Source organism: Maylandia zebra, linkage group LG9 (genome assembly GCF_041146795.1).
Source record: "Maylandia zebra isolate NMK-2024a linkage group LG9, Mzebra_GT3a, whole genome shotgun sequence".
In the NCBI taxonomy this organism is placed as follows: Eukaryota; Metazoa; Chordata; class Actinopteri; order Cichliformes; family Cichlidae; genus Maylandia; species Maylandia zebra.
Window position 1 is genome coordinate 8,015,216 of NC_135175.1, and position 25,992 is coordinate 8,041,207.

Consider the following 25,992-nt stretch of genomic DNA (forward strand, 5'->3'; position numbering starts at 1 on the left):
AATATCAAACCTTTGTGAAACTAAACTGAATTGAAATAAAAAAAAAGAAATAAAATAAAATAAAAACTAATTAGAAAACACAGTTGATTGATACTTCTCAATCAACTCCCCAATTACTTTTGACTCTGAAATTTTGTGATTGTGCATAAAAATGTCCATAATTCCTAAACAGTTCATGCAAGCTGAAAAGCTGAAAGTCTGCGCTTCCATCACATATTGACTTGACTGTTTCATTTACACTCTGCTGTGATTGCTTACACATGCAAACTTAAAAAAAACTGAATTATCGTCCACAAACTTTATGAACCTAACAGTATTTACAGCCCTTCCACAAATGAAACACCTGAAAGAAAGAAAATACACTTTTTTTTGTCCATTATTTAATAAATAAGTCATAAACAGCACTGTGGGAGAACATGATACTGAGATAAAAGGCACTTTGAAAATAATACTGTAAAAGGCTTGAGTGTGGTATCAGAGGCATTTGGGTTTGGGAAACATTTCAGAGGTTCTTCATGTGACGTTTCAAAGACAGTTTCAGCCTCACAGTCTCAAAAACAAACCAGCACGATCGGATCAAATGGGCAACTTCACCAGTTCACTGACAGGACATGCGTTTGGTGTACTTGAAAAGAAGACAGCAAAGGACCTGAGAATGAGTGTCAAAGTTACTTCATTTACCATATACAATCATATCTCATTAGTTAACCAGTAATTTATTTTATAGTAATAAAAATCCATTGATTGTTCATTACCACCACATTTTCAAAATCTGAACAAGTGGTATGCATTCCCTTTAATGATATTTGAATCACTAGATGTTCTTACGCCGCACTCAATATAATATATACTGTATAATAGACTGTGCAATAGCCTAATCTAAGTCGAATGCTCAACATTACTCAGTACTTCCTATTGCAGTTGTTTTCGATATATACACACCGGCATACTGTCCTGATATGGCCAAGAATTTACATATTAAACTCAGGCCCTGTCAGCAAACATACAGAAACTCACAGGAGGTCAGTGCAGACAGAGTCAGACGAGTAGAGACAGACAGAAGCTGAAGGAGTGTTGTGCACGTGTTATATTATCCATGGCGTCTACGCTGTGTTGCTAAAAAAAAAGCCAAGTCCTCTGCCCGTACCAGTCCAGCGGCAGGAGAACTAATACGCAACTTAAAAGTATATACACATACTGTACATCTAAAATACAACAAATGCATAAAAATCATATCATCAAGTGTTAGTAAAAATACTGAATCAGTGGGCAAATGTATACACTGTAATGATAAAGCAAATAGGAAAAAAAAATGCACATAAATTCCTCCGCACGCTCCTGTCAGAACTCAAAGCTACGGTAAAGGCTGCGGCTGTCGGATACTTGATAGCAGAGCTGAACTGTGGAGCTAACATTTGCCTTCATATTTGGGATTGACCACAGTCGTCACGGCGCTTTTGTAGATTGGATTTTCACCCTGGAAAAGAAAAGTTGAAATTTGGTCAAATTCTAAAACTCAATCAAACCATGCATGTTTGTGTGTGTGTGTGTTATTCTTCCAAAAACACCGGTTATGATTAAATATACAACAACTTGGGATATTCACAGAATTTAGTTTCAGTTTTTGTTGTATCACACTTTGCAAACAGACATGCTTTTGTGACCACATACTAAACACCAGAAGGTAAAAATCACCAAGCAACTTTGCTTGTCACAGCCTGTTCATGCAGTCTTCATTAATCTACTCTTAATGTAGCTGCAGAGTCTGTAGGTCTTTAAAAAGACAGGTGAGAGAGAGAGAGATCACAGCACACACATAAACAGCCCGTGCAGGGAAAACCAAGTGGAAAGTAAAAGAAATACAAACTTAAAGAACAGCAGCTTTACGTCCATAGTTTGGGTTCTGGAACTGATTGATGGGACTCTTGTATATGGGGTTCTCTTGCTATGGGTGCAGATGAGCACAGGGCAGAGATGAATGAGGAAACAAAGAGTGACAGTACAGGAGAGAAAAAAATACAAAAGGCGAGATAAAATGAAAAAGCAGGAATCAGGTGCGGTGACAGAAGAAAAGACAGCATGTGAAATAGAAGGAATTTAGCTGGAAGCTCTTATTAAGCAATGAGCCACCAAAGCATTTTTCCTAACATAGCTCATCTATGATTCACTTGTTCACTTGCAGTCTTTCTTGTCTTTTTGCTTTTGGTTAACCGGAAGGTGCTGAAGGTGCTGAAGCATTTAATCCTCCCCTCCCTGTCTGGCAGTTTCCCACCTCTCAAATAAAAGGATAAAAAGAACTTACCATCAGATTAAAACATTTACAGAAAAACATGAAGGGCACCCGTGATGTTTATTTTCGTTGTCAATTGCACCTAAAGACCTGTACTGAATGTAAGTGTTGTTGCAGCTTAAATACAACTGTATCATGTCAATATACACAATATATATATATATATATATATATATATATATATATATATAAATATATATATATATATAAATAGATCATAACTGATGATAGATACCTAAAAATTATAGGATGAAGATAAAAACAAATCAAACAAAGCATCTGGGTATGATATTTGACACAGACGTCTTCCTTTTATCTTGTCAGGGAGCAGGATTACATGCACTCTTATTTTTCAATATTACAGGGATGTGGAGCTTTAGGCCACGCTGCCTGTGGGAATAAGAAAGACCCCAAAATGCAGAGCAGCTTTACTGCTGCTGATTAGAGACCTCTGCACCATCAACCCCATTATTCACTGCAGGTTTGACAAACTCCTGCCACTAGATGGGGGAATATTACTGCACATGGAATTATGCTGAAATCCAGATTTTTGTTATATAGATATTGGCAGATGATGTGGAAGAAGCAGGGAGGGGAGGAGTTGTGGCTACTCCCCAGAAAAAGTCCAGCTATGCTCAGAGTGCATAGCATTCCCAAAAAAGTCCACACAGTCTTCAACATTTTTCCCTCTTTATTTTGAGCTCCGCTCAAAAGCAACAAATACAGTCTGTGTGTGCAGCTGTGGGACGGTGGAGAGTGAGAACAAGATACTTCATAATGATTTCGAAAAGTCTGCAAATCTCGTCCGTTGCTAAAAAACAACAATGATCTTCGCAACTTAATTCTCTGACAGCGGCTGCTGTTGCTGAGCAGCCAACTGACACCTGTTTTCCACATTTAACTTACTAACCTCATCCAAAAAAAACAAAACTAAAACAATCAAAAACATTTATCCTGCTCGTCTTTCACAGAGCCACTTCCTGTTCCAGGCACTCACCGTGTCCCATTTGGCGTTCATCTTCTCCTTTTCAAACTTGGCGAACTCTCTTCTGTCGTGGATGATCATCAGCAGCTTCCAGATCAGCAGCAGGGCTAAGCCAATGAGGACAATGCCTGCGACCACGCCGGCCACAATGGGGATGATGTCAGGACCGGAGGGGCAGTCTGAAAAAGAGCAGGGTTCAGCAGGCAGCTTGAAATCGCAGTGCAGCAATAACACCATGGGAGTAACATACCATCACACAGCTATATGTGAGTAAACAAAAGCTCTATTTTTGTAAGCCAACCACCATGGCCCCTGTAATTAGCTTTTTCTGTAACAGAAACCTTCCACACCCTGTTCCCAGTGAGCCCAGCCCTCTCCTTACCCAGCTTGTCGACCACATGGACTTCCCTTTCCGTGTCGTTGACAGCGTAGGTATAGTAGAACCAGCAGTCATTGGCATCCCTCTCCTTGCAGTGCATCACGGGGTAAGGGTAGTCATTGGGCTGCGGCAGCTTGTTCCTGTCCTTCACTGTAATCAGGTTAAAGTAGCTGCACTCCTCTTTGCATGTTTTCATCTTCTCACCGGTGCCAAACGCCCGGCACTGGACACACAGTCTGGAAAGGACAAGGAGTGTTGTTAGTAAACACTCAGTTAGATTTGCCACGTGACAACAAAAAAGAAACAACTGCAGCAGCCCATCTACCTCCTTGTTGTCATGGAGTCAGTTAACGTAGCCTTATTTCTATATTTTATTTAGATTTTTGATAATTTTCTTTTTTTTTGTTATCTTTTTTGTTATATGTTGACATGTTATTATTAGCAATGAATATATGACAGATCAGCTATTACTAAGTTCTTATTTGCAGTGGATATGCAGTCAGATTTTACTCAAAGCTGATTTACGTACATGTACTTGCATAGTACAGAGACATTATGAGAGCAAACACTTAAAGAGAAGTGTTCAGCAGCTGAACAGGAACACACATGCCAATCACCTATTATTTTAATGCATGCACACAGTAGAGGTTTGCAATAATTTCAGTGAGCATGCACTCACAGCCGTAGTAAAGCTGTAGATATCTGCACCAATCACTACAGTATCTTGTCAGCACTCCCAATTGAGCCTTTAATTACCTTGTGATGCCTTGTGATTTATAAGTATATTCTTTTAAACATCAGACATATTTTTCTTTTCTATAGTAAATAAAATATGGGTTTGTAAATCATTGCATGCTGGTTTTATTTACATTTTACACAACTTGTCATCTATGAAATATATGCAAAACCAGAACTATTTCTACACATCAGACTTACTTGTGTTCAGCGCAGACTCCTGGACAGGTAGGGCAGGTTTCACATGTGGGACCCTGGAACTTGGGGTCTGTGCACTTGCAAACGCCACACTCACATCTTCCTCTGCCGTTACAGATCTGCTTGTTGGTGGCCAAACATGTGCTGTTGTCCAGAGAACAGTCACAGGCTCTACCGCTCCACATGGGGTCGCAGATACACTCCCTGCACACACATCGTCCATTCCCTAAGGAAAAAAGTTAAAAAAGGAAAATTGTGATTAAATACTGTAAATGGCCTAAACACTTAAATGAAGCCACAGATATAATCTGTAACATTGACACACTCACCTCCACACAGTTTGTTTTCAGAGCGATCACAGTTGAAGTTGTCACACTCGCAGAACTGGCCGCTGTACCTTTCCTCTGGGTTGGGTCTCTTCTTGCACTCGCATGTGCCACACACGCATTCTCCGTTGTTGCTGCAGATGTCCGTGCTGTTGTCTTTACGGCAGGTCTGATCCATGTCGTCTGTAGCCATGTCGTTGCTGCTGCATTCGCAATTTCTACCCACACGGCCTTCAAAACACCTGAGACAATAAAGGGGAGGTTGTGATGCATTTTAAAAGAAGTCCAAGTACATGCGAAGGCGAGAAGTGAACGATGGCATTTTTCAGCAAAATATCTTTTGAATTAAAGGCTTACCTGCACGCTCCACACTCAAAGGTCCCATTTAAGGAGCACTTTTCGCTTTTTTTAACAACATCGTTATTCTGGCATTGACAGTCACAGATGAAGTTGAGGATAATCTCCACCTCCTCTGTGAATCCCAGGGGCTTTATCTTGATGGTCTCACTCTTGCCTTCATTTGGACAGCCCTTAGATGTCACAGTGATGTTAAAGTTGACCTGAGTAATGGAATAAGAAAGAAAGCCTAAATGAGAGAAGAATGGTGTGAAAACTGAAATGGAAAATATGAACTGTGAACTGCAACAACAAGAAGTCATTCTGTATTTCCCACCTCATCTCCAATTGAGATATTGGAGCACTTTCGTCCATCGTCCTTGTCGTTAACCACTCCGTTCTTACACTGTGATTTGTATTCTATCTCCACTCCCTCTGGGAGCTTGCTGTTGTCTAGAATAACTTCAGATGAGAGAGACTGCCAAAAACCAAAAACATAACAACATGAAGGTTTTTTCCTGCTTTGGAATTTCATCTGGTAGCTTTGTTTTGACAGAGTACAACACACAAAGGCATGGCTGTAGGTTAAATGAGAATACAAGTACAAAAAAGGAATGTTCCAGCTCAGTAATCGCTACAAGATTTTAACAGAGTTCATATGAGGAAATGATAACTTGATCAAAGTTTTATGACATTATGCTAACAGCAAAAAATCTCAACAATGTACTTACATTGTAAGCGTCTATGATGAGGTTGATTACATTGCTGGAGTTGGCAGACAGTGTACCCACTGCAGACTTTGGTATCAGATTTTTCAGTTCCTGTGGAGGAAGAGGCATGTTCAGAGCAAAACTTCAGAACTCTATTAATCTCGTGGCCTCAGAAAGAGACACAAGTTGTTTCAACTTACACTACAGCCCACAAAATAATATTTTAACCATTTTATTGCAGATTCTGATCACACAAATTTCAACTATTGCTTTGATGGGTGTTCACACTTCGAAAGGTGGACCTAAAAAGCAACAGCTTGTTAGCAAGAAATAATGAGAACTTCAAGGGGATGGTAGTCTTAACTTAGCAGATGGCTAAGCTTTTTGCAGATGTTTTTGTTGCACTGGACAAACACATGCATGCTTAAAAAATGACAATGAAGAAAGACGTGAATGAGTATCACAGGGATAACAAGAAGAAGAACTAACTTGGTACACAGGCTGAAACTCCTCTGTGACTGCAAAGATAGTCTGAATGTTGTTGTCGCTTAGCTTCTGGACCAGGTGAGCAATTGAGGGATAATCCTTAAAAAGACCAAGGAAGAGAAAAAGCCATATTTACAAAATCAACACAGCTAACCTGTACAAAACAACCAAAGCACAAAGGAACTACTTACATAATAGTGGCTCATTGTGTACACATTGTCCTCCAAGTGACATTTTCCATCATTAGGCAGTACAATGCCTCCCAGTTTGCCATCTCCAGCAAAGTGGAAACCGGCATCAGTGGAGAACACCAGCAGACGCGTAACATTCCTCCAGCCAATTTCCTTCTGATAAATAAAAAAGAAAATATATTAAGTAATTACCAGAACAGCTTAATATGTGACACATGAACTTTTGACTACATCCACAAATCTCCTTGTAAACACCAAGCACTCATAAAATACCCTTTTGACACTACATCTAAACACTTTTACTGGCACTATATCCCTCCAAGCAAGCCCCATAATGACTGGAAAATTACTTGAGAGTGAAAATTTCCCACAGGATCACTTTCCTTTTCTTGATGCTTACCCCGCAAACAGCCACTTGCATGATGGCGTCAAAGCCCCCCTCTGGAGAGTCCAGGTTTCCTGAGATTTGCTGCTTGCCCACCAGAGAGTTGAACATATTGCCGTCACTGGTCAGACTCAAGACATTCTTGTAGCTGAAGGGGCTGGTGCAGTTCTGGTCCCCTGTGCATGGGTTTAGCAGCTTGGATGGAGTGGTGCTGATGTAAGGCATGACCGTCTTCTCCACAAACGAACCAAAACCTGCAAAATAAATTTTAAACTAAACTAAACTAGATGTTTGCTTTGACAATGCGTATGTCTGTAACTGTGGGGTTAGGTGTGAGGCACAACGGCCTGATTATCTTTTAATCCTGCATATGATTAGTTGTTTGTTTTTTTTGCTTGTTTTTAAATGAGAATTGAATTGAATTGAAAAGAACTTCATCCAACCTCAAAATTGCTTTAAGAGTATACCTCTAAACTGTCTATCTATTTATTTTTATAATTTTGAGGGGGGCTACAAATGTATATTTGTGCAGTTATAAAAGTCTTTCTTTACTTGTGTAATTACATTTTATAGTGAGAAAATTAAACAGGTGTTATTGATAATCCCCACCTATATGAAAGTCACTGGTGATCTTTTTCATCTCCAACATGAGACTGGTTCCCAGGTTCTTGACATTCTCCAGATCATCCTTCATTGAGTAGGACAGGTCCATCAAGTAGTACAGGTCAATGGGATAATCTTCAGCTCGTTTGAACTTCAAGTCAAAAGACTGGGGCTGACCTACATAAAGAGATCACATTTAAAGTTTAAATAAAACTGAGGTTGCTCCAGCCTGGATGCACTTCCAGTAACAGTATAAAATATGTTCTCACCAGATCGAAGGTTGAGTCTGAGTTTCTGGGGCTGGATCTGAGTGATTTCCTCTGGCTTTGGTTTATTGGTTTCGACCCCAGTAACCTTTTTGCGATTGGTCACACGCTTGTTTGTGATGATCCACTTCTTGCCGGTTGGATTCTGAATTTGCGAATCATTACAACCCCTGTCTTTTAAAGACTCTACCTCATCACAACGGGTTGACAAGGCTTCACCCTGTTTCAGGAAGTTCTAAGAGCAGCAGCACAGAGAGAATTAAAGGAGCAGTCTGTCAGTTTAACAAGTTAAAATCTGTTCATATGTAGGCATCTTTGTTATGTGTAAACAAGGATGTTCTACAATGTACAACAAGCCAAATGATCACTTTGGAGAGAGAGAGTGGAGACTAGAAAAGTATAACAGACTACAGCCTACCCTGCGCTCCTAGGTAGGAGCAGTCTTTGTAAATTGGATGAGTGTAAAATACTGGCTTCTTGCTCCTCTGTATATCATTGATATAAAAGATTGCTAAAAATGCCACCCTTCTCTTTGGGAATTGACGAATCTATCGATGTTTCAAAGATAACAAAGAGTATAAGCCTAACATAAAACATAATGTTAGGCTTAACAGCTGTTTTCACTTCCGCAGCAGTGAAAACAGCTGACCACTTCAGTTCACGTACTTCCTGTTCACACCAGCCACATTTGGCTCCAGCCTGGATGCATTCCCCACAGTGTTTGGCATTGGCACTGATGCACTCGTTCCCCTCTAGATGGAAAACAAAGAGAGAAGAGAGAGCAGAGTCAGAGGGAGGAGAGGTATAGCGCAGTCGCTGCAAAATAAGCAGTCCTGTTAAGCCCCCGCCTGCGCGCTTACAAATCGGTTCCTCTGCAACACTCCGCGTCTCAATGGTAATGGGAGACAGAGACGGATAATTCCATTTTTTCCATTATCCTCTATGCCCTGATGCTGAAGTGGAGCTCTGCTCAGCAACATCATTAACCCTCCCTCGCCACAGTGGGACTCATCAAAATAAACTGCATGTTTACTAAACGAGCTGACATCAACAAAATGATATAATTGGGACACATGAAGGATGCTACGGAAATATCAAGAGGAAAATCTTACCTTTCTGAGGATTACAGTAGCAAAAGACTCCTAACAACAGAGATATCAAGATCACCTTCAGGTCCATCTGAAAAACACACAAGGGGAAAAAATATATACATCAAGGTGTTCTGGTCTTGACATAAACAGAGCGACTGCTGTTTTGAAAAGCACAATGCCATTTTGACTGTGCCTTTATTTCCAATAACAGGATCTGGTGTGCTTGGTGGCCTGAGTGTCTGAATTAATAATATCCACGGATAAAAAGGTCCACAAGAGTGAGAACGAGTGTCCAAGAGATGACAGATTAAACCTGCAAATAGCTTGGTTATAATTGGAGGTAATAAATTATCCTGTTATAGCGTGCTTGGCTATTCTCAGATGGTCATAGGGTAACAGGCCGCTCATTTAAATCAAACCACTTTCACTCACGCACACACACAAGATTACATCAACTCATCCTTAGCTTGGACTGTACCTATTATTTATTTCTCTCCCACAATTCCTTTTACTGTAAATAGCATCAGCTCCCTAGAGTCATCCCCTCTGTCGTCGTGTACATTGATCCCTGTCTGACTGCAGGCCATTTGGTTGGCTAGTTGCTGTGTGTGGACATATTTTATCACAGATAGCTCAAAGCTGCTAAAATGCTCAACAACTTATTTTAGCAACAAACATGCTAATGCCCAAATAAGTAGGCACGAGCTCATAGCCTAGCTAAAAACAGCTGAGTTCGAGTTTACAGGCTTTATTTTTATGTATTTTACGTTTTATGTTTTTTTTTTTACTGTTTTCACAGTGTTTCGTTTTTATGCCTCTGTGTCACTATAAATTCTGCATAACCGATGATTATATTAAGATATAGTTTGTGCTGGCATTCTTTAAGATTCGCAGCACCTCTTACTGGCAGACCTACTCAGCCGCAGCTGAGAAAGCTCCTCGACAGAACTGTCAACCAACCACCAGCCAGCAAAGGATCAGATCATGTTGAATCTAAAACATGTGGAAGGTATACCCAACACTCCATCTGACCATAAAACACAAACTGATGGTGAGTCATTGCTAAAATATTCTCAGAATATAGAAGTCTACCACACTACAGGTCAAGGATCCAAATTAGAGACTGACAGACAGACAGCGGTAAAGTCACAAAACTTTGATTTTAACTTATTTAGACTACTGGCTGCTGCTGGCTATTCATGGAGGCTGCAATAAAAGACTGCATTCCCTCACACTGTGCTAAAGGAAGCTCTGATGTTCAGTGTTCACTGTGTTGACTGATGCATTCCTAAGCACTTGTGTGAATGTGTGTGTGCGTTTATCCAGACACAGAGGGACAGACGGCCTGTCTACAGCCCCCCAGATTAGATCAGCTGGCTTGGCACTGCTGGGCATGGGCAGCATGTTCTAGTTGGTGTTGGAGCTGGACATTTAATAGAATAAAAAGATCCCATAGCATCTTCTATGGTAGAATACAGATCTATGACCCAGCTTTAAATGTTGCGAATGATTGGTTTATGTGTAGTCAGTATACAGGATAAAGAAGTGACTCAGGTGAAAATCCTGATCTTAAAATCAAAGAGGTTCACAAACATGATATTTCTGTGTATGTTTCTTGTTTGCAGTCAAATAAAAACAATGGCAATAAGACTCTTTTCAGGTGTCAAGTTAGAAAAATAACCATGCTGTCTTCAATCCCATGAAGCTTTGCAGCTGTACAGAGGAATGCTTAGTAAATAACTACAGTAGGATATAGAGCTGAAGACTGAGAGCAGCCCAAGGAAGGTTCAGGAACAGGTCATCCAGAAACGTCAGACTTCCCAGACTTCTAAATCAACTAAATAACTTGTCAATATTTCCAGGTGCTTTTCCTCACACACTGTTATATGTTTTAGTAAAATAAAAAGGTAGAAAAATGATTACTTCGAAAGCAAAAACCCACCACTGATAAGGTAGGACATACTTGGTGGAAAGTTGTTTATTATATAAGCATGAATGTTTAAACTCAACTGTAATCTGTCTGTTTGCATTTCAGAAATGCAGTTTATGCAATTCATAAATGATAAAATTCAGCGTAGAATGCAATCAGACCAATTTATCAGCTGATATTAGCCATCTGGTCTATTGGTGTCTGCATGCGTAACTGCTGATAAATGAAAATTTAACAGGTAAAGAAATGGGAGAGACACCCTTCAACTACTCTTTACTTTTCTTGCTGGCAGTCAGCTGATCCAAGCAGAGTTGAGCAGAGTAAATATAAGAAAACAAAAAACTACACAACAATTTTTGGGGAAATGCTTATGTTTCATGGGTCTGAAAGCAGCCAAGATGCCCCCCCCCCCCCCCCCCCCCCCGCACACATCCTCCAACCACACACACCCATATTTTGCTCCATTGCGGTTTATTTCACACCTCAAACATTTAGTAAACAATTAAGCAAATACAAGTAATCTGCAATAAATTACAGGTAGTAATAAAATAAACTACTAACTCTTTTATGCTGCGTCCACACCTACACAGGTATTTTTGAAAATGCAGCTGTTTCGTCCACACGTAAACGGCGTTTCGAATCACCGAAAACTGAGATTTTTTAAAACTCCTTCTTTGCGTTTACGTGTGGACGAGGAATACAGAGTTCGTCACACAACGTCAAAGGTATGTGCCTTTTTTCACATCACACTGTGCGCCACGTTATTGTTTACATGAGATGAATTGCAGAATAGCAGATAGAGACAAAATGTTAATCTATCTTCAGTTTTTACAGGCTTACATACACACACGCAGTTACTGTACCCCCATTTAGAAAGGCAGAGGCGTCACGGTGTGATTATTTTATGTGTAGTTGTTTTTTTTTCCTGTGTAATAATATTCAACATTGCTATCAATACACTTTTCAAAAAATGCCTCTCTGTGCAAAATGGGTTTAAAAACATAAACAACTGTGAGATACTGTTTGTCCGTGATTTAGGCTACGTTCACACTGCAGGTCTTAATGCTCAATTCCGATTTTTTGATCAAATCCGATTTTTTTGTCTGCTCGTTCACACTACAAATAAAATGCGACAGCAAACGCGCTCTAGTGTGAACGCTCAAAGCGGCCCGCATGCGCAAAAGAAGGCGTCACACACAACGCGCTCTGTTTAGACCCAGAGCAAACAATATTGTTTGACTGATGGCCCTTAATATAAAGACTTCGGACTTCACGTTTCCCAATTTTTGCTTTAAGTTATTTTGTTATTTACATAATAATGTAGATAACCTAATAATGATCCTTTTTTTTTTCTTTTGCCTGTCCCGTTTGGCTCTTTTGCCATCAGAATTATTGTCTAAAGGCAAAGAAAGATGCCCAACGGATTTACTTTACCAAATTGACCATCCCAGCCTTGCCATAATGGTCCATTTGATTCACCTTTTATTGTTTATTTTATTTTCACTTGCTGAATACGGGACAGACTTGACTGGGGGAAAGAAGGGGAGAAAGAAAGAGGGAAAGAGAAACAGCCGAGAAGAGGGACGGGGGAGAAGGGCAAAAGACAAAAACCAACAGAATCAGAAAAAAAATGCATATATCAATCACCTGGATCACCTGTTGAGAAAGAAAAAAGAAAACAAGCAGAAGAGAACAAGAGTAATAGAATAAACAACATCACAATGATATATGGGAATATGACAGTAAATACTAAATATTAAACATTATTGTGCAGCACATAAGATCAACAGAACACAGTGTGCTTTGAGGTAGGAGCCAAAAAGGGTGTAGTTTGTGGGTGTGATCACCCGTGTGTACACCTGTGAGCATGGACGCGCTTGTTTTTTGTTTTTTAAAAGGTTCCTTCATGTAATGATCTGCTAGAGGGTGTGGGGGGGCCACAGCCCCGTCCTCCAGGGCATGAAGCAGGCATGGAGGAGATCAAAACTCCAGACATCCAGAGGCCCCCAGAACACAAGAGACCAAGAAAGACCAACAGAGGGGCAGCCGCGCCACTGTCCCAGAAAGAGCTGAGGAGAGTCCCAGATGAGGGCTCACTCAGCAGCCGCGGAGCAGAAGCCAGGGGGGGTTGCAGTGACGCGCCCGTGAGCTCCGCCGGCAGCCAGCCGTGCCTGAGTGACCGAGCCCCAGGCCGAGAGGCCGGGGGCACCCCACCTCCGAAGTGGCCCGAGCGAGCCCCAGGCTCCAGGCCCCGATAAGCGGCCGCCAAGGAGTGAGCCGGTGTGTACCTGGACGCCCATCCCCAGACACAAAGAACCACCAACGCACCGACACCTGAGGGAGTCCGCCACTGGCAGGGGAAGTGGTGGTGGGGGGAGATAGGCCTCCATACCTTGGAGGGCCTGAGATGTCCCCAGAGAGGTGGCGTCTGATACCCAACCTGACATATAGACACAGACATACAGGCACACACATATACAAACATCCATTCCCACCCTCATGCTCTCATATGTACTTACTCCACACTCAACCAACGTGGAGACAGACATAAAGAGACGCTGTACACACGATCACACTCCCCAAGCGTACTCTAAGAACCAGGTCTAGGTACCCTTGCCCCTGGAGGGGGTAACTGCACCCAGACCCAGGTGGTGTTACCCTTTTCCCTGCGGTGGGGAGAGGCAGACTGCCCCGACTCCGCAGCAGCAGGGAGGCCCCACACTCCAGACCGCAGTCGGACGGCCAACTCCTCCTCCTAGCCCCCCCGCTCCAGCAGGCCGCAGAGAACAGGGGTTAGAGAAGATTCCAAACCTCCCACCACCTAATAATGATCCTTATTGCTGTTTTAGAGAGGAGCGGTGCTTCAAAGGATAGTTGCAGATTTCTGTCAGAATCTGCAGATTATACAGTACAAATAAAATGTTCACGTTTCTCCAGCGTTGTCTTCCCAACAGTTTCACTTACATCTACACTGGATGGCCAGGAAGCGTTCGTGATGTCTTCTCCAGCGCTGATAATTTCCATCGGTCTTGTGTCAGTGACGTAAAAGACGGATTTAATGCGACATGACCGTTCAAACAGCAGTCGCTTTCTAAAACATCGGATATGTATCGGATTCAGGACCACATATGAAAGTGACCCAGATCGGATTTGAAAATATCGGATTTGTGCTGTTCACACTGTCACACCATGATCGGATATGGGTCGCATAGGGTCAAAAAAATCGGATTTGATGCGCTTTTGCCTGCAGTGTGAACATAGCCTTAGACAGGGGGAACAAATCGTGGCAGGATCAGCCTGATATTATTTGTATCCCACCGTAACTTTACTGTATAAAGAGCTAACATCTCCAAAATGTCAGGAGTAGTTAGTCATTACAACAAGTGTTTATGAACTAAAAATCAAGAATGTGGGATACTGTTTGTCCGTGATTTCAACAGCCCAGCGCATGCTCCGATAAAGGGAGACCCAATTATGCAGGGGAGACCTACCTTGGCACTTGTGTAGGTGAAACCAAAGGGAAGATATGCTTCACCAAGACATGCTTCTAGTCTTTGGCTTAGCAGTGTCCAAGCGTTTTTTTTCCCCTTTTCATACCGCGCCCCCCCTGCAATGGCTCTGCGATACTGAGGTGCATTCTTGAGGATATCATGAACTTTTCCTGTCAGTAAGCCAGTGTTACTGAAACTGTCTTTGAAGTAGAAATTATATTGTTGGTTTCAGACACTTTCGGACAAAACTCAAACAAACTGAAATTGTTTATGAAAGGGAAAATGTGATTTCTAGGTCACAGCTAACATTAGCTGGTATAATGTTAGCGCGGTGGTTCCCAAACTTTTTTTGTTAGGCCCCCCCTTTGTTTTACAATAAAATGCCCCCCCCCCCCCCCCCCCCCCCCACTCCCCCTGCAAAAACACATCCTCCAAGCGTAAAATAATGGTTGTTTTTTCTGTTTTTTGAAAGAGATTGTAGTTTTACACACACCCATATGGGTGTATGTGTAAAACCACTACCTCTTTTCAAAAAATGTCTCTCCGTGCAAAATGGGTTTAAAAACATAGACAACCATGGGATACTGTTTCAACCTCTGCTTTGCATTTGTCTTGGAGCCCCGTCAAAAAACTTGTCCATTATGCTAGTAGTGTCCAAGCATTCTTTTTTATTTTAAATTCATCCCCCCCCTAGTAAGTAGAGTCTCCTCTACTTACTAGGATATCTGAATATCAGATTTTTAAATCACAACATATTGATATTGGTCTTAAAAATCTTATATCTGTCAGGTGCTGCTACAGGATGAGAAACACAGTTAGGCTGTAAGAAGAAACCAAATCATATTTTTGTAATTAATAAAATTGCTTGAGAATTACTATTACTATTCACTCAGACATGTTTTGATATGGTGAAATGTAAAAAGCATACCCACAAGGACAGAAGCTGTGCAAATAAACGGCAGCACATATTATTATTTATAAGTTCCTAGGAAACCAGGCTTTTAACACACTGTCGTTATCCTGCACTGGTGTGTGGGAGAACTGGTTCCAGGCACCAGGATGCTGGAACCAGGATTTTATGAACATGCAAACTAATGCTAAGAACACGTTATCATCTATAATTCTCTTTGCGCTAACTTTGCAAAATTCATGAGGTTGGAAAAGACCGTACACCTAGAAGTATGCTTTCACAAACAACCTGGTAATTTTTACTATGAAAAATATATGAATCAAACTTGGTAATGTGTTATTACGTAACAAATGTAATGACATGTGTGTGCTTTAATGTGTGAGTAGATGGAAAGGGTAATATAGATAAATTCCCTGACTACAGCAGAAAGAGCAGTTACTTTAACTCCCTGTCTCTCCCCCACTCAGACGTCTGCATACATACATGGAAATTTAACTCTTCACACACACCTGAACTGTGACTAGTGGCAGCCCAGCGTTTCGTAGGCTTCTGAAGGCTCTATCAGTTGGCAAGAGAAAGTGATGTATGGCAGACGCTGTGGTGCGTGACTAAAACGGGCTGAGGCATTCCAGAGAGCCTGAACATTGCCTGACCAGGATAGTAACCCATAACACTGTTACTGCACTTTGGGGAAATGTGAGCTGTTGTGACACCCACGATGCATAAACAAACTCCCTCCATCCTTGTCTCTCTTCCTGCCTCAATTTTCCTGATTAAACCCGATTACAAACCCACTTTTTCCATTTTTCCACAACTTTTCTCATCTGCACATATTGTTTATGACTTTTTTACATCACGTTAACAGATATTAGCTTGAGGTGAGTGGGGGGTGAATCCCTGCGTGAAAATCTGTGGTGCATAAATTAATTGAGCTACTTTAAAAGACTGGATTTACTTCCCTTCAAGCTGAGCTGCATTTGCAAGTACTTAGGACTACTTACTTCAGCAAGCACTGCCATGAATAATGACCACTGGAGTCAAGGGAGAGAAACAGGGAGACACGGTAAACCATACAGTGGAGCTGCAAAGAACTGGTTGCTGCTCAGAGTCACAGCTCTCTTTGTGGCTAAAGGCTGGGTGCTTGGTTCCCTCAGAAAGGCTGTTCTTCTAAGTTTGTGAAAAGAGGGAATGGAAAAGAAGGAAAAACAGGAAAGGGCGGTCCACAGCTCAAAGGAAAAAGGGTAGCCTCAAGTCCAAAGGAAAGGATCCCACAGACTTTACTTCTGCTCATGTATCTCCTAATCCTCTCTCCTCCATTTGCACTTTTACTGTACTTTTACTGTCATTAACTTTAATTGGTAATGACAATTACGTAACTTTTAACAGGTCTTCACAGCTTAAGACTGATACATTTCATAGACACTGATAGCTTGGAGTTTTTAGTTGATATTTAATTCCAGCATTCCAACATGTGTTCAGTTTCCAGAGTTGCCTGTGGCATATCTTTGGCATCCTATACTCCCATCCCTCCCATTTTCTCTCCCTCATTTCCCTAACGCACTCCCTTGCGCTGCCTCCCTCCTCCCTCATATCCCCGGCACAATCGCTCAGTTCACTCCCTCCGCTGTGAGTGGAGCCAAGCCGGTGGCCCCTTTGACTCCACATACCCTTCAAACACAGCGGAGTGGGGAACATGTCTGAGCTCTGAGACATACAAGCCGCCGGACAGAACTGAAGGAGAATACCAAACAGTGTCTGCCTGTGTCTCTATCCACCCCCACCATCATCCGGAGGACCCTCTCAAAAGTAATGAATCAGGCTGCCCTCTGAGACCACGAGGATCTGATACTTAAAGTGCTCCCACTCACCATCCAATTTTTGGCTTAAAAGGGCCTCTGTGCGCTAAATAATACTAATGAGACAAAATACAATATCTTTTGGTGCTTCTTTGTTTCAAGGGGATTGATAAGTGCAGACAATCCAATTTAGTAGTCGATGTGAATTTTTGCACAGAAGAAAAGAGTAAAACACTCCAGGTGACAGCGGCTGAGAAATGTCATAGTTTCCACGTTACATCAGCATGTTAGTTCTGTGCGATTCCTCAAGCGAAACAGCTTCCAGAAATGGAAAAAACACTAAAAATAACTGGCCCGAAGAGTGAGGCTGAAAGGCATGAGACGGGATGAGCAGTGAGTTTTCTTTCCCATTTTTAGTCTGAAAAACATACAGTCAATATTCAGCTTCCATTTCTATTTTCCCATTGCGAGAAAACGATCCAGGGGTTCTAAGAGCGGCTAACAAGTTTTTCATTGATTATGGGTAAAATATGTAATATAAAATGCATACTGAATATTCAACTAGGAAACTGACAGAAGCAACAATTACCCAGTAACTGTAACATAAAAACTGTAGCGGCATAATAGTGATGCGCAGATTTGCTAAGATCCTGACCTATAACGGCCAGTATTAGCTATTTGACAATAATTTCTTATCTACATTTATAAATTAAGAGATTCAAATTCAGAGAAGAAAAACACCCTGCAACCATGTTATTGATGCTGCATAGTTTGTCTCTGCAGCTTCCCTGTTGGGAGCACATTTGAAACACAATGACAAGCAGCATCTGATCCAAGCAGAGCCAGGCAGAGCCTGAAGAGAGTACATGAGTAATCCACCTATTGTGCCTAAAAACAATATTAAACTTTATTATCATACTCACTAAGTGAGACAGTATCAGCTGATATATCTGATTTTTAAATCACCAGATATTAGTGCTGGTATCGGACTTATAAGTATAAGTCAGGTTCCTTTACTTATTAATTCAAAGCCGTTGAAAGAGTTATTTTCTGTAGCTAAAAGCAGTCCATATATCAGCAACAGTCACTGAATTCCATTCAAATTAGCTAGCTTTAAATGCTAGTGAAATGCACTAATGTGATTTGTATAAGACAAAGAGCACATAATTTCAAAAACCTTAACAGTTACAGGCAGTGGCATTTTAGGCATCTTCTTTAGTGAGTAAATAAGAAAAAATGTGTATTTATGCACTTTCTGCTTCACTGCAAACCCAACCTTGAATTTGTTTTTGCCATTATAACCCTAGCACCTTGCTTAAAGCAGTGATGTGCCATTATATAACAACAGCTGCTCACATTTTGGCTATTAAAGGTGATAGCTCATTTACATAATACCGGTAGAAGCCGTCTAGTTGTTTTCTTAATCAGGAATCCTGTTAAAAAGTGTTTCAGGCAATGTCAAAGTTTTCCAGAATATTTCCCTGAGAGACCTGTAATTATGCACAGTGTGATAGTTTAATAGAGTAATAAGGATAATAGCTACAGCCTAAAAAACAGTTTTATCAGCGATTCAACAGAGAGCCTGTTGCTGGCCTTAAAAATTCTGCTGCAGCTTTTCACACAAAACACTTAGCCACGCATGCTCTCTTGAGCCCTGCCAACATTCTCCTTGTGTGTGACAGAGGCTAAAGATATACTTCTGAGAAGGGATACTGCATTTGAAGGACTTTTCCACTCAGATAATCTATAACACTTTCATAGGACTGGTTTCTTTTTTTCTTAAAAAGAAAAGTGCACATCAAACTGGGTTTGTATCTCATCACATCACGTCCTCGCATGGTAGCTAAGTAGAAACAATCGAAACCCAGCCACAGCCTTTGGTGGAGGGCCAAGACCATATCGCTTTTCAGGGCTCTATCCCTGTGTTGAAAATAGCTGTGCAATGCTAACGTTATTTTGGACTCGTCCTCCCTGCCTGGCCTCTCCAATCTCTCTTTGGTTTGACACAAAGTTAATCATAAATCTCCCTCGAGCCTACAAACATATAACCAATTTAATACTTGTTTCTGTAGAAGTAACGACACACTTTATTCTGTAGCATTCTTGAAAAAAGAATTGCTGTTGAAGTAAGGCAGATTTGTTTGACAGAAGACAAGCTTTGTTTAGTTTTAAGGAGCCATCTGTTTTACCATTTACAGCAATGCTATAAAAGCAGAGTGAGACAAGGCAAGAGGGTCCAGTTTTTACCACTACCAACCACCAGTCTAAACTGTAGGATGGCTGTGGAAATCTTGTGGGGTTATCTTGCTGTGACAGTGTGAGCCTTGGGCTCAGTCTGTGGAGCTGGGAGCAGCTGTACAATAAGCCCTTCCAAACTCCCTGTCTTTGCTGACTCTGTCCTTCCTGCTCTAAAACACAGGAAGCTAAAGAACGTACAAGAAGCCTGCATCAATATGCCTGGAAACCAGCCAGGCATGACATATATGGATGTTCAGTGGGAAATAGGAGAACAAAGAAAGTTAATGACAAGCGAGAGCCAGGAAAAGGCTACTTTACTACAAAGAGGTGAAATGGTTGTGATCTGCCAGAACAGCAGCTTATTGACTTTCTGAATGAAGCGTGTCTGATCTAAACCTAAACCAGTCCATCACTGTAATCGGAACTGTGCAAGAAGCTAAACAAACTTGGAAACTGCTTTAAACAACAGCAGCACTGGAGCCAAAGGGAGCGACTGGAAATTAACTGACAGCTGAAGCATTTTTTAATTCTACAAAAATCAGAGCAGAACCTGGGCTGACAGCAGCCTGCAGTCTCCCATAAATATTTGCAGCTGTGAAATGATTAATGAATTGTCTGTTGGGATGGAGACAGGAATAAACATTATTTCTCCAGTAGAGTCAGTAATCTGGGCAACTGCTGACTAGAAATAGGTCAATTCTCCAGGTCTATGCACTAGATGTGACAATTGCAGCAATTCCAAGAGATTGACATTCTCTTTGTTACAGAAAAAGGACCAACATTGCCAGCTGCAGTCAAAGAAGGTGGTGCTTGAGTATGTCTGGCTATAACCATGAGATCCTCTCTGGGGAAGCAGCTGGGTGATATCAAGGACTCACACAACAGCATGTTAGTTCTGGAGGTGTGAAGCTAGTTGATTGTCAGTGACTTACTTGCAATACTAGAGTGAGGCAGTTGTCCAGTAGTAACTCAATCACAGATGATGTCATTCTCTCAGACAGATTGAAAAACAGTAAAGTTTTGTTGATCCTGTTCATCTGGACATTCAGCCGCTGTTTAGGTATTTTAATCAAGGCTATGAATGTAGACTACATGGTGGTAATCAAAGAGAACACACTCAAAGGGAAGAAACTACAGTACCAGCAATCTGACATTACATGTTTTTTTTACAGATATGTGGACGGACACATGTAATAAAGAAACTTTGACATTTGGTTTCACTGCATGAGGCCACCCATGGACACCTCAACTGTTTTTCTATGGAGAGCCTGCTCGAAACCACAGCTCATTAAAGACACTCAGATGTCTTTCATTAGAGCTTCATACTTTACACTAAAAGTGAAGGACCTCCCCTTCTGCTTCCAGGAGAGACTGGAGCAGTAAACACTTCACAGCTCAAATTGTTCCTGTTTTATGTGTTCATGCATACATGTGATTTAGACAGACACATGGGGAGAGATTATTGCTCAAAAGAGGACTTGAGCACGAAGACAGATTGTGATGTCAGCAGTTTAACTATTTAATAACTGTAGCTAAGAGCCTGCAAAAACCTCTGTATACAATACATTTAACAGATGTTACCCGCTGTATTATATTGTAATAGAATGCACCCCCTAAATATCTCCTACTGTTGTGGTAGAAAAAAGTAGACTCTCTTTTAATTTTAAGGTTTTATGTTAAACATTTCTTTTGGCTGCTTCCTTATTCACAATGGATCATCACAGTGGGTGGCTCTGCATATCTGGCACAGCAATAACACTTCTGGTGCAACCCTTCCAGTGTGTCTTAAAATTAGGTAAATACAAAGACTTCACATATTATACTGTGCCATTATTTATTTAACACATTTTTAAGCCAAAATTTAGAGGGCTTGTATAAAAATGAAGTACAGCCCACAATTCAATAGCTTGTACCTTCAGCAGCAGTAAGTTGAAAGAATTGTTTTCTGCCAGTCTCTGGCATCGCTGTGGTGCTCTCTTCTTTCCTACGTTGCTACAGTTTATTGAGGTTTACGGGTATTTGTTCATGCACAGCTCTCTTTAGGTCCCATTGCAGCATTTCAGTTGGATTGACGTCTGGACCTCGACTGGGCCACTGCAACACTCAGTCACTTTATTGTAGACTCTTGGAAGCACTGTCGTGTTTCAGGACCCAGTTTTATTTCAATTTTGGCTTTTGGGCAGATGGCCCCAAAGTTATAAAATGCAATATGCTTATAAATGTTATAAATAGGCATTCATGGTCAGCTCAATGACTCCAAGGTGCCCAAGTGCTGTAGCTGCAAAACAAGCCCAAATCATCATTCCTTTACAGCCATGCTTGATAGTTGGTATGAGGTGTTTGTGCTGATAAACTGGCTCTCGCCACATGGTGCTCTGCATTACAGCCATACACCTCTGCTTTGGTCTCATCTATTCAAAGGACACTGTCCCAGAAGCCTTATTGTTTCTTCAAATTTGCAAACCAAAGCTGTGGTGCCATGTTTTGTTTTTTTTTATAGAGAAGACACTTTCCTAGCGTGCAATGGTGTTCAGTTCAGTTCTAATTGTACTGTCATGAGCTTTAACATTTAAAATGACACCTTTAGAGTCTCATGTTAAATGCCTGCAGATCAGTCAATAACAATTATTAGTTAAAGTACCAACGTGCTGCTCTGTGAGATGTCAGCAATCTAAGACGTAGTATGTTCTTTAAAATTACAAGGAATAAACTTGGAATGCTGTAAAATTGCAAGTTTGAGTGCAGTTGGGGATGTTTACTGCACGCCATAGCTGTCTCATCTCTCATTTCCTGTCATTTCCTTACATTTGCTTATCTGACAAAGAAACCCAGCGCAAACAGCGCATGTAATTTTTCTGTCCTGCTAAACACAAACTGCCTCTATTTGTGAGTTACACAAACTCACGGAGCCTTCCAGTTAAAAACTCACGCTGTCACAATAATAAACAAAGAATGACAGAGTTTACAGCCCTGCAAATGTCTGCTGTCATTTACTCCCAGCAGAACAAATTCTTCATTTTCTCAGCAGACCTTGTAGAGCCGAGGTCAGTGTTAACCGCTTCATACCTCCCTGGTGTTTCCGGGGCTGATTTTAGAAAGAGGAGGCACCCCATCTAAAAAAAGAACAGGGAAGAAAAGGGGCTAGAGGTGCACTGACGTTCAATGTGGTGAAAATATGAGTGAACAAATGTATTTGTGCCAAAAAACTGTGCGCTAAGAGAATGGCACCCAGTAAAGGCAACAAATCAAAGTGATTATATTGTTTAGAAATTGTTGCTCTTATAGGATTTTTAAATCTCATAAGGTTGGAGAGCACTTGTTATAGAAAAGACTGCTGAGGTTGGTGCTGGCTGATCGCATGTGAATGTCTCGCTGTTTCAGAGCTCATCAGGTTGTTGACCCGCTTTCAAACTCAAGGTAGGATGGGCACGTGTGCAGGCAATTGAGGTGAATGGCTTTAAAAGGCAATTATTTGTGCCACGTTACATCTTTCCGCTTGAAATGTTCCCCTACGGCACAAAGCATGTCTCGCAGGGGGCAATTGTACACATTCATCACTTATGTCTCACAGAGCAACACAAACACACACATTGATCGCATCTATCTCAGTGTAACAAGTTCGCACATAACGTGTGTGCCACTCCCCAACAAAGAAACAAACGCACTCACGTTCATGGGAAACATCACACATCCAGAAGAAACGCCTGGGTGTGGCTCTGAGTCTAAGTGGCATTATAAATCAGCTGGGAGCCCCCCACCCCCACCCCCCAGCAGCTGCTCCCCAGGGAACCTGAGGTCACATCTATTCAGCTGGTGGCTACTGGCTACAACTCCCCTCATTGTCCTACATTTACCCTCCTCCTCAGTTAGCATTCCTCCCCCATGTCCTTACTGTCCTTCCTCCAGCCCCATCACCCTCCTTCATATTGCCTTCTACCCCCTCCCCCCTCCAAACTCCCTCCATCCTTGTCTCTCTTCCTGCCTCCATTTTCCTGATTAAACTTCTAGGATCTTTACCTAGTGGTGGTTTCAGTGCAGTGGGCTATATTATTTACAAGGCCTTCACTCTCCAGCTCTCCTTTAAATGACTGGGGGGTTACTCAATAAATGGAAGTTGTTCAGCCTATCAATCACGCACTGCATGGGCAACAACAAGCAGCAGACAGTAAACACTTATAAAGTCTTATAGCTGTTTTTAGGTTTTTAGCAGTTTGTTTGTTTTTTTGCGTATATTGGTAAATAGACTGAGGTCAACAGTATTTACAAAGTGGTTCTATATAAAATAAATAAATTAATGTTTTGGAAGTTATGACTTTATGTGACATTGTACCTACATTATAACTAATTCAGACCTTTGTGGCCACTTAAAATATCTTTGTAGAACTATTATGTTTTATTTGTTGCAAATTCTCTTTAAAAAGCCATTTTTAATGCCAACGATACTTTTTAACTAGATAAATAAAGAATACATTTTAGTCACTTTGCCAAAAACTGATTGCATGTTCTACCTTGTGACAGGAATGTTGTTTGTGTCTGAAGATGATATCATTTATTATGATATCATCTATTATTATACATTTGGCACATGTTTTGCATATCATAGGCCAACAACTCATCTATCTAATTTTAATATTATTTAATCACTTTTTTGCAAATACCGGAAATCACTTTTTGACGATCAGATTTCTGGCACAACACCGAACACATTAGTACACTTCAGTTTGACTATTAATGACAATGTAACACACTGACACATGGCCAGTAACCACAACTATGCCCCATAAACAGCCAGAATCTTTACATTTTAAATCTGCATGTCTGTCATGTCAAATTAAACCACAACACAATGCCCGTGATTAGATTATTGCAAACGGGTTCAAGTATCAGTGAAAAAAAACGTGGGCGATGAGAAAAATAATAAAATGTTACAAACTTTATATACCTGCCATTAAAATGTAACAGTGACAGTATAAACTTAACCGGGCTGGTTACGTTTATAAAAATAAAGAAAAAAGAAGAAAAAAGAGGAAATAAATTAACGAATGAAGTTTACCTTGGCGCTGTTATTTCATACAGGAGACATAAGCAGAAGTAAGCTAGCGTTTGTAGTCCTCTGCCCGCAGCAGCGGCACAGGCAGACAGCAACTATCTGCCCTGCTGGCACCGGGGACCACTCTCTCCTCCGAAAAGTCACTGGAGATTTATCCTGCTGCTCATTCCTCTCTGCAGAGAAATATGTCGGCAGTATATATGTTTAAAACCAAATATTCGGTAGTTGGAGAGGGAGACAGTATCCGCACACTGCCTGGGCGGACCTCTTTACCGCGGACTAAATGAAGGGGACGAGCGAAGAGTGAAATCCTCAGTCCTCCGCCGCTGTTCCTAAAAAAAACAAATAAAAAATGCAGCAGCTTCGCGGACAATGGCACACCGAGCGTTTCCGGTTACAGCTCCTTCAACATAAAATCAAATTCAAATCTTTTTATTTTTTTGTTTATTATCTTTATATTTTATAATTGTATATATAACAAAAATAGGAAAAAATTTCAATAACTTTTAAGTTAAAGATTTTTATAGCCCCTTTCGAGAAGGACGAAAGCTTTACAGAAGAGTAAGAATTCTCTGGTAAATGGAGATTAATGGGGAATTCCAAAAAACAAAGACGGTGGTAGAAGTCTTTAATTTTCTTTTCTTTCTTTTTTTGTTTATATGGGGTTAAAATTTTTGTAATATCTGGGGTAAAATCTAGACCTTCTTAGTACTGTATCTTAGTACTTTCTAAGATACAGATGTCCTGTTAACCATTCCAATTAAAGTTTCACTTCCTCTAATTAAAAAGTTTTCCCAATGCGTCATCAAAGTCTTTTTACGTATTCAAAAAACAAACAAACAAGCTTTGATATTTTTTGTTTTGAAGGCGCGCGCATTCGTTTAACCGTCTTAATTTTGCTCACTTGACCCTTATGTTGCCTACGTCAACGCTAGAAGACAGCCCCACTCACGCTCACACATACACAGTGTGTCCGTAACTCCAATTAAGTCCACATCTTTAATCACCATCAGCATCATCCTCATCACTATAAGGACAGTTGGCTCTGTACTTGTACCTCACTGTCCACTAACAGTTTCACACTGAAGCTAAAAAAAAGAGTAGGCTATAAAGTTTAAATACATCTGATTAATTATCTTTTACTGTGTAATTTACTACAAAACATTTTTTAAAAATCCAGTCGTAATTTCTTCTACTCATATTTTAAATATGATAATTTATTTAAAATGTTTTTGTTGTTAATCCAATTTAGTTATATAATAAAAAGTTATATAAAACCAATAGAAAACAAAAAATGAAAAAGAATAAAATCAAGGGTTTGCTGTAAAGTATCTATATTACTGAAAACCTGAAATTCGAGTGGACTCTTTAAAAATGTGTAATACTTTTTTTTAACAACCACAAAGCTGAAATTTATTTATTTTTTTATGAAAATTCTTTTAGAGGTATTAGATGCCACAAATACAAAATGAGCCACTACCATTACTTTTTTGTATGAGTTCTAGTAAAAAAATAAATAAGTAGCCTAAACTCACTCAGCTATTTATTTACTTTAAACTTTCTGATTTGTTATTTTGTGCCTGAGCACTAGTGGAC

General features: G+C 40.7%; 1 protein-coding gene across 2 annotated transcripts; it reads right to left on the minus strand.

The window, feature by feature from the left end:
• Nucleotides 1–358: 358 nt before the first annotated feature.
• itgb1a (integrin, beta 1a) lies at nucleotides 359–24,728 on the minus strand. Of its 2 annotated transcripts, XM_004568512.3 has the most exons (17): nucleotides 24,400–24,728; nucleotides 9,003–9,069; nucleotides 8,557–8,642; nucleotides 7,894–8,125; nucleotides 7,631–7,801; nucleotides 7,037–7,275; nucleotides 6,637–6,792; nucleotides 6,449–6,544; nucleotides 5,981–6,070; nucleotides 5,587–5,727; nucleotides 5,271–5,473; nucleotides 4,917–5,155; nucleotides 4,591–4,813; nucleotides 3,658–3,890; nucleotides 3,288–3,454; nucleotides 1,868–1,945; nucleotides 359–1,477 (listed from the first exon to the last, which is right to left on the minus strand). In XM_004568512.3, the coding sequence occupies exons 2-16, from the start codon at nucleotides 9,067–9,069 to the stop codon at nucleotides 1,868–1,870; spliced, it is 2,421 nt and encodes an 806-aa protein (XP_004568569.1). In that variant the 5' UTR covers nucleotides 24,400–24,728; the 3' UTR covers nucleotides 359–1,477. The 2 variants fall into 2 exon arrangements, with proteins under 2 accessions (XP_004568569.1, XP_004568570.1); XM_004568513.4 differs by lacking the exon at nucleotides 1,868–1,945 and having other exon boundaries at nucleotides 24,400–24,727.
• Between the last annotated feature and the right edge of the window lie 1,264 nt (nucleotides 24,729–25,992).

Coding starts and splice junctions, on each gene's coding strand:
- itgb1a (XM_004568512.3), bottom strand. CDS start 9,069: ATGGACCTGAAGGTGATCTTGATATCTCTGTTGTTAGGAGTCTTTTGC. Junction 5,728..5,980: donor TCATCATAGACGCTTACAAT/GTAAGTACATTG, acceptor GGTTTTTGGCAG/TCTCTCTCATCTGAAGTTAT. Junction 5,474..5,586: donor ATATCTCAATTGGAGATGAG/GTGGGAAATACA, acceptor TCCATTACTCAG/GTCAACTTTAACATCACTGT.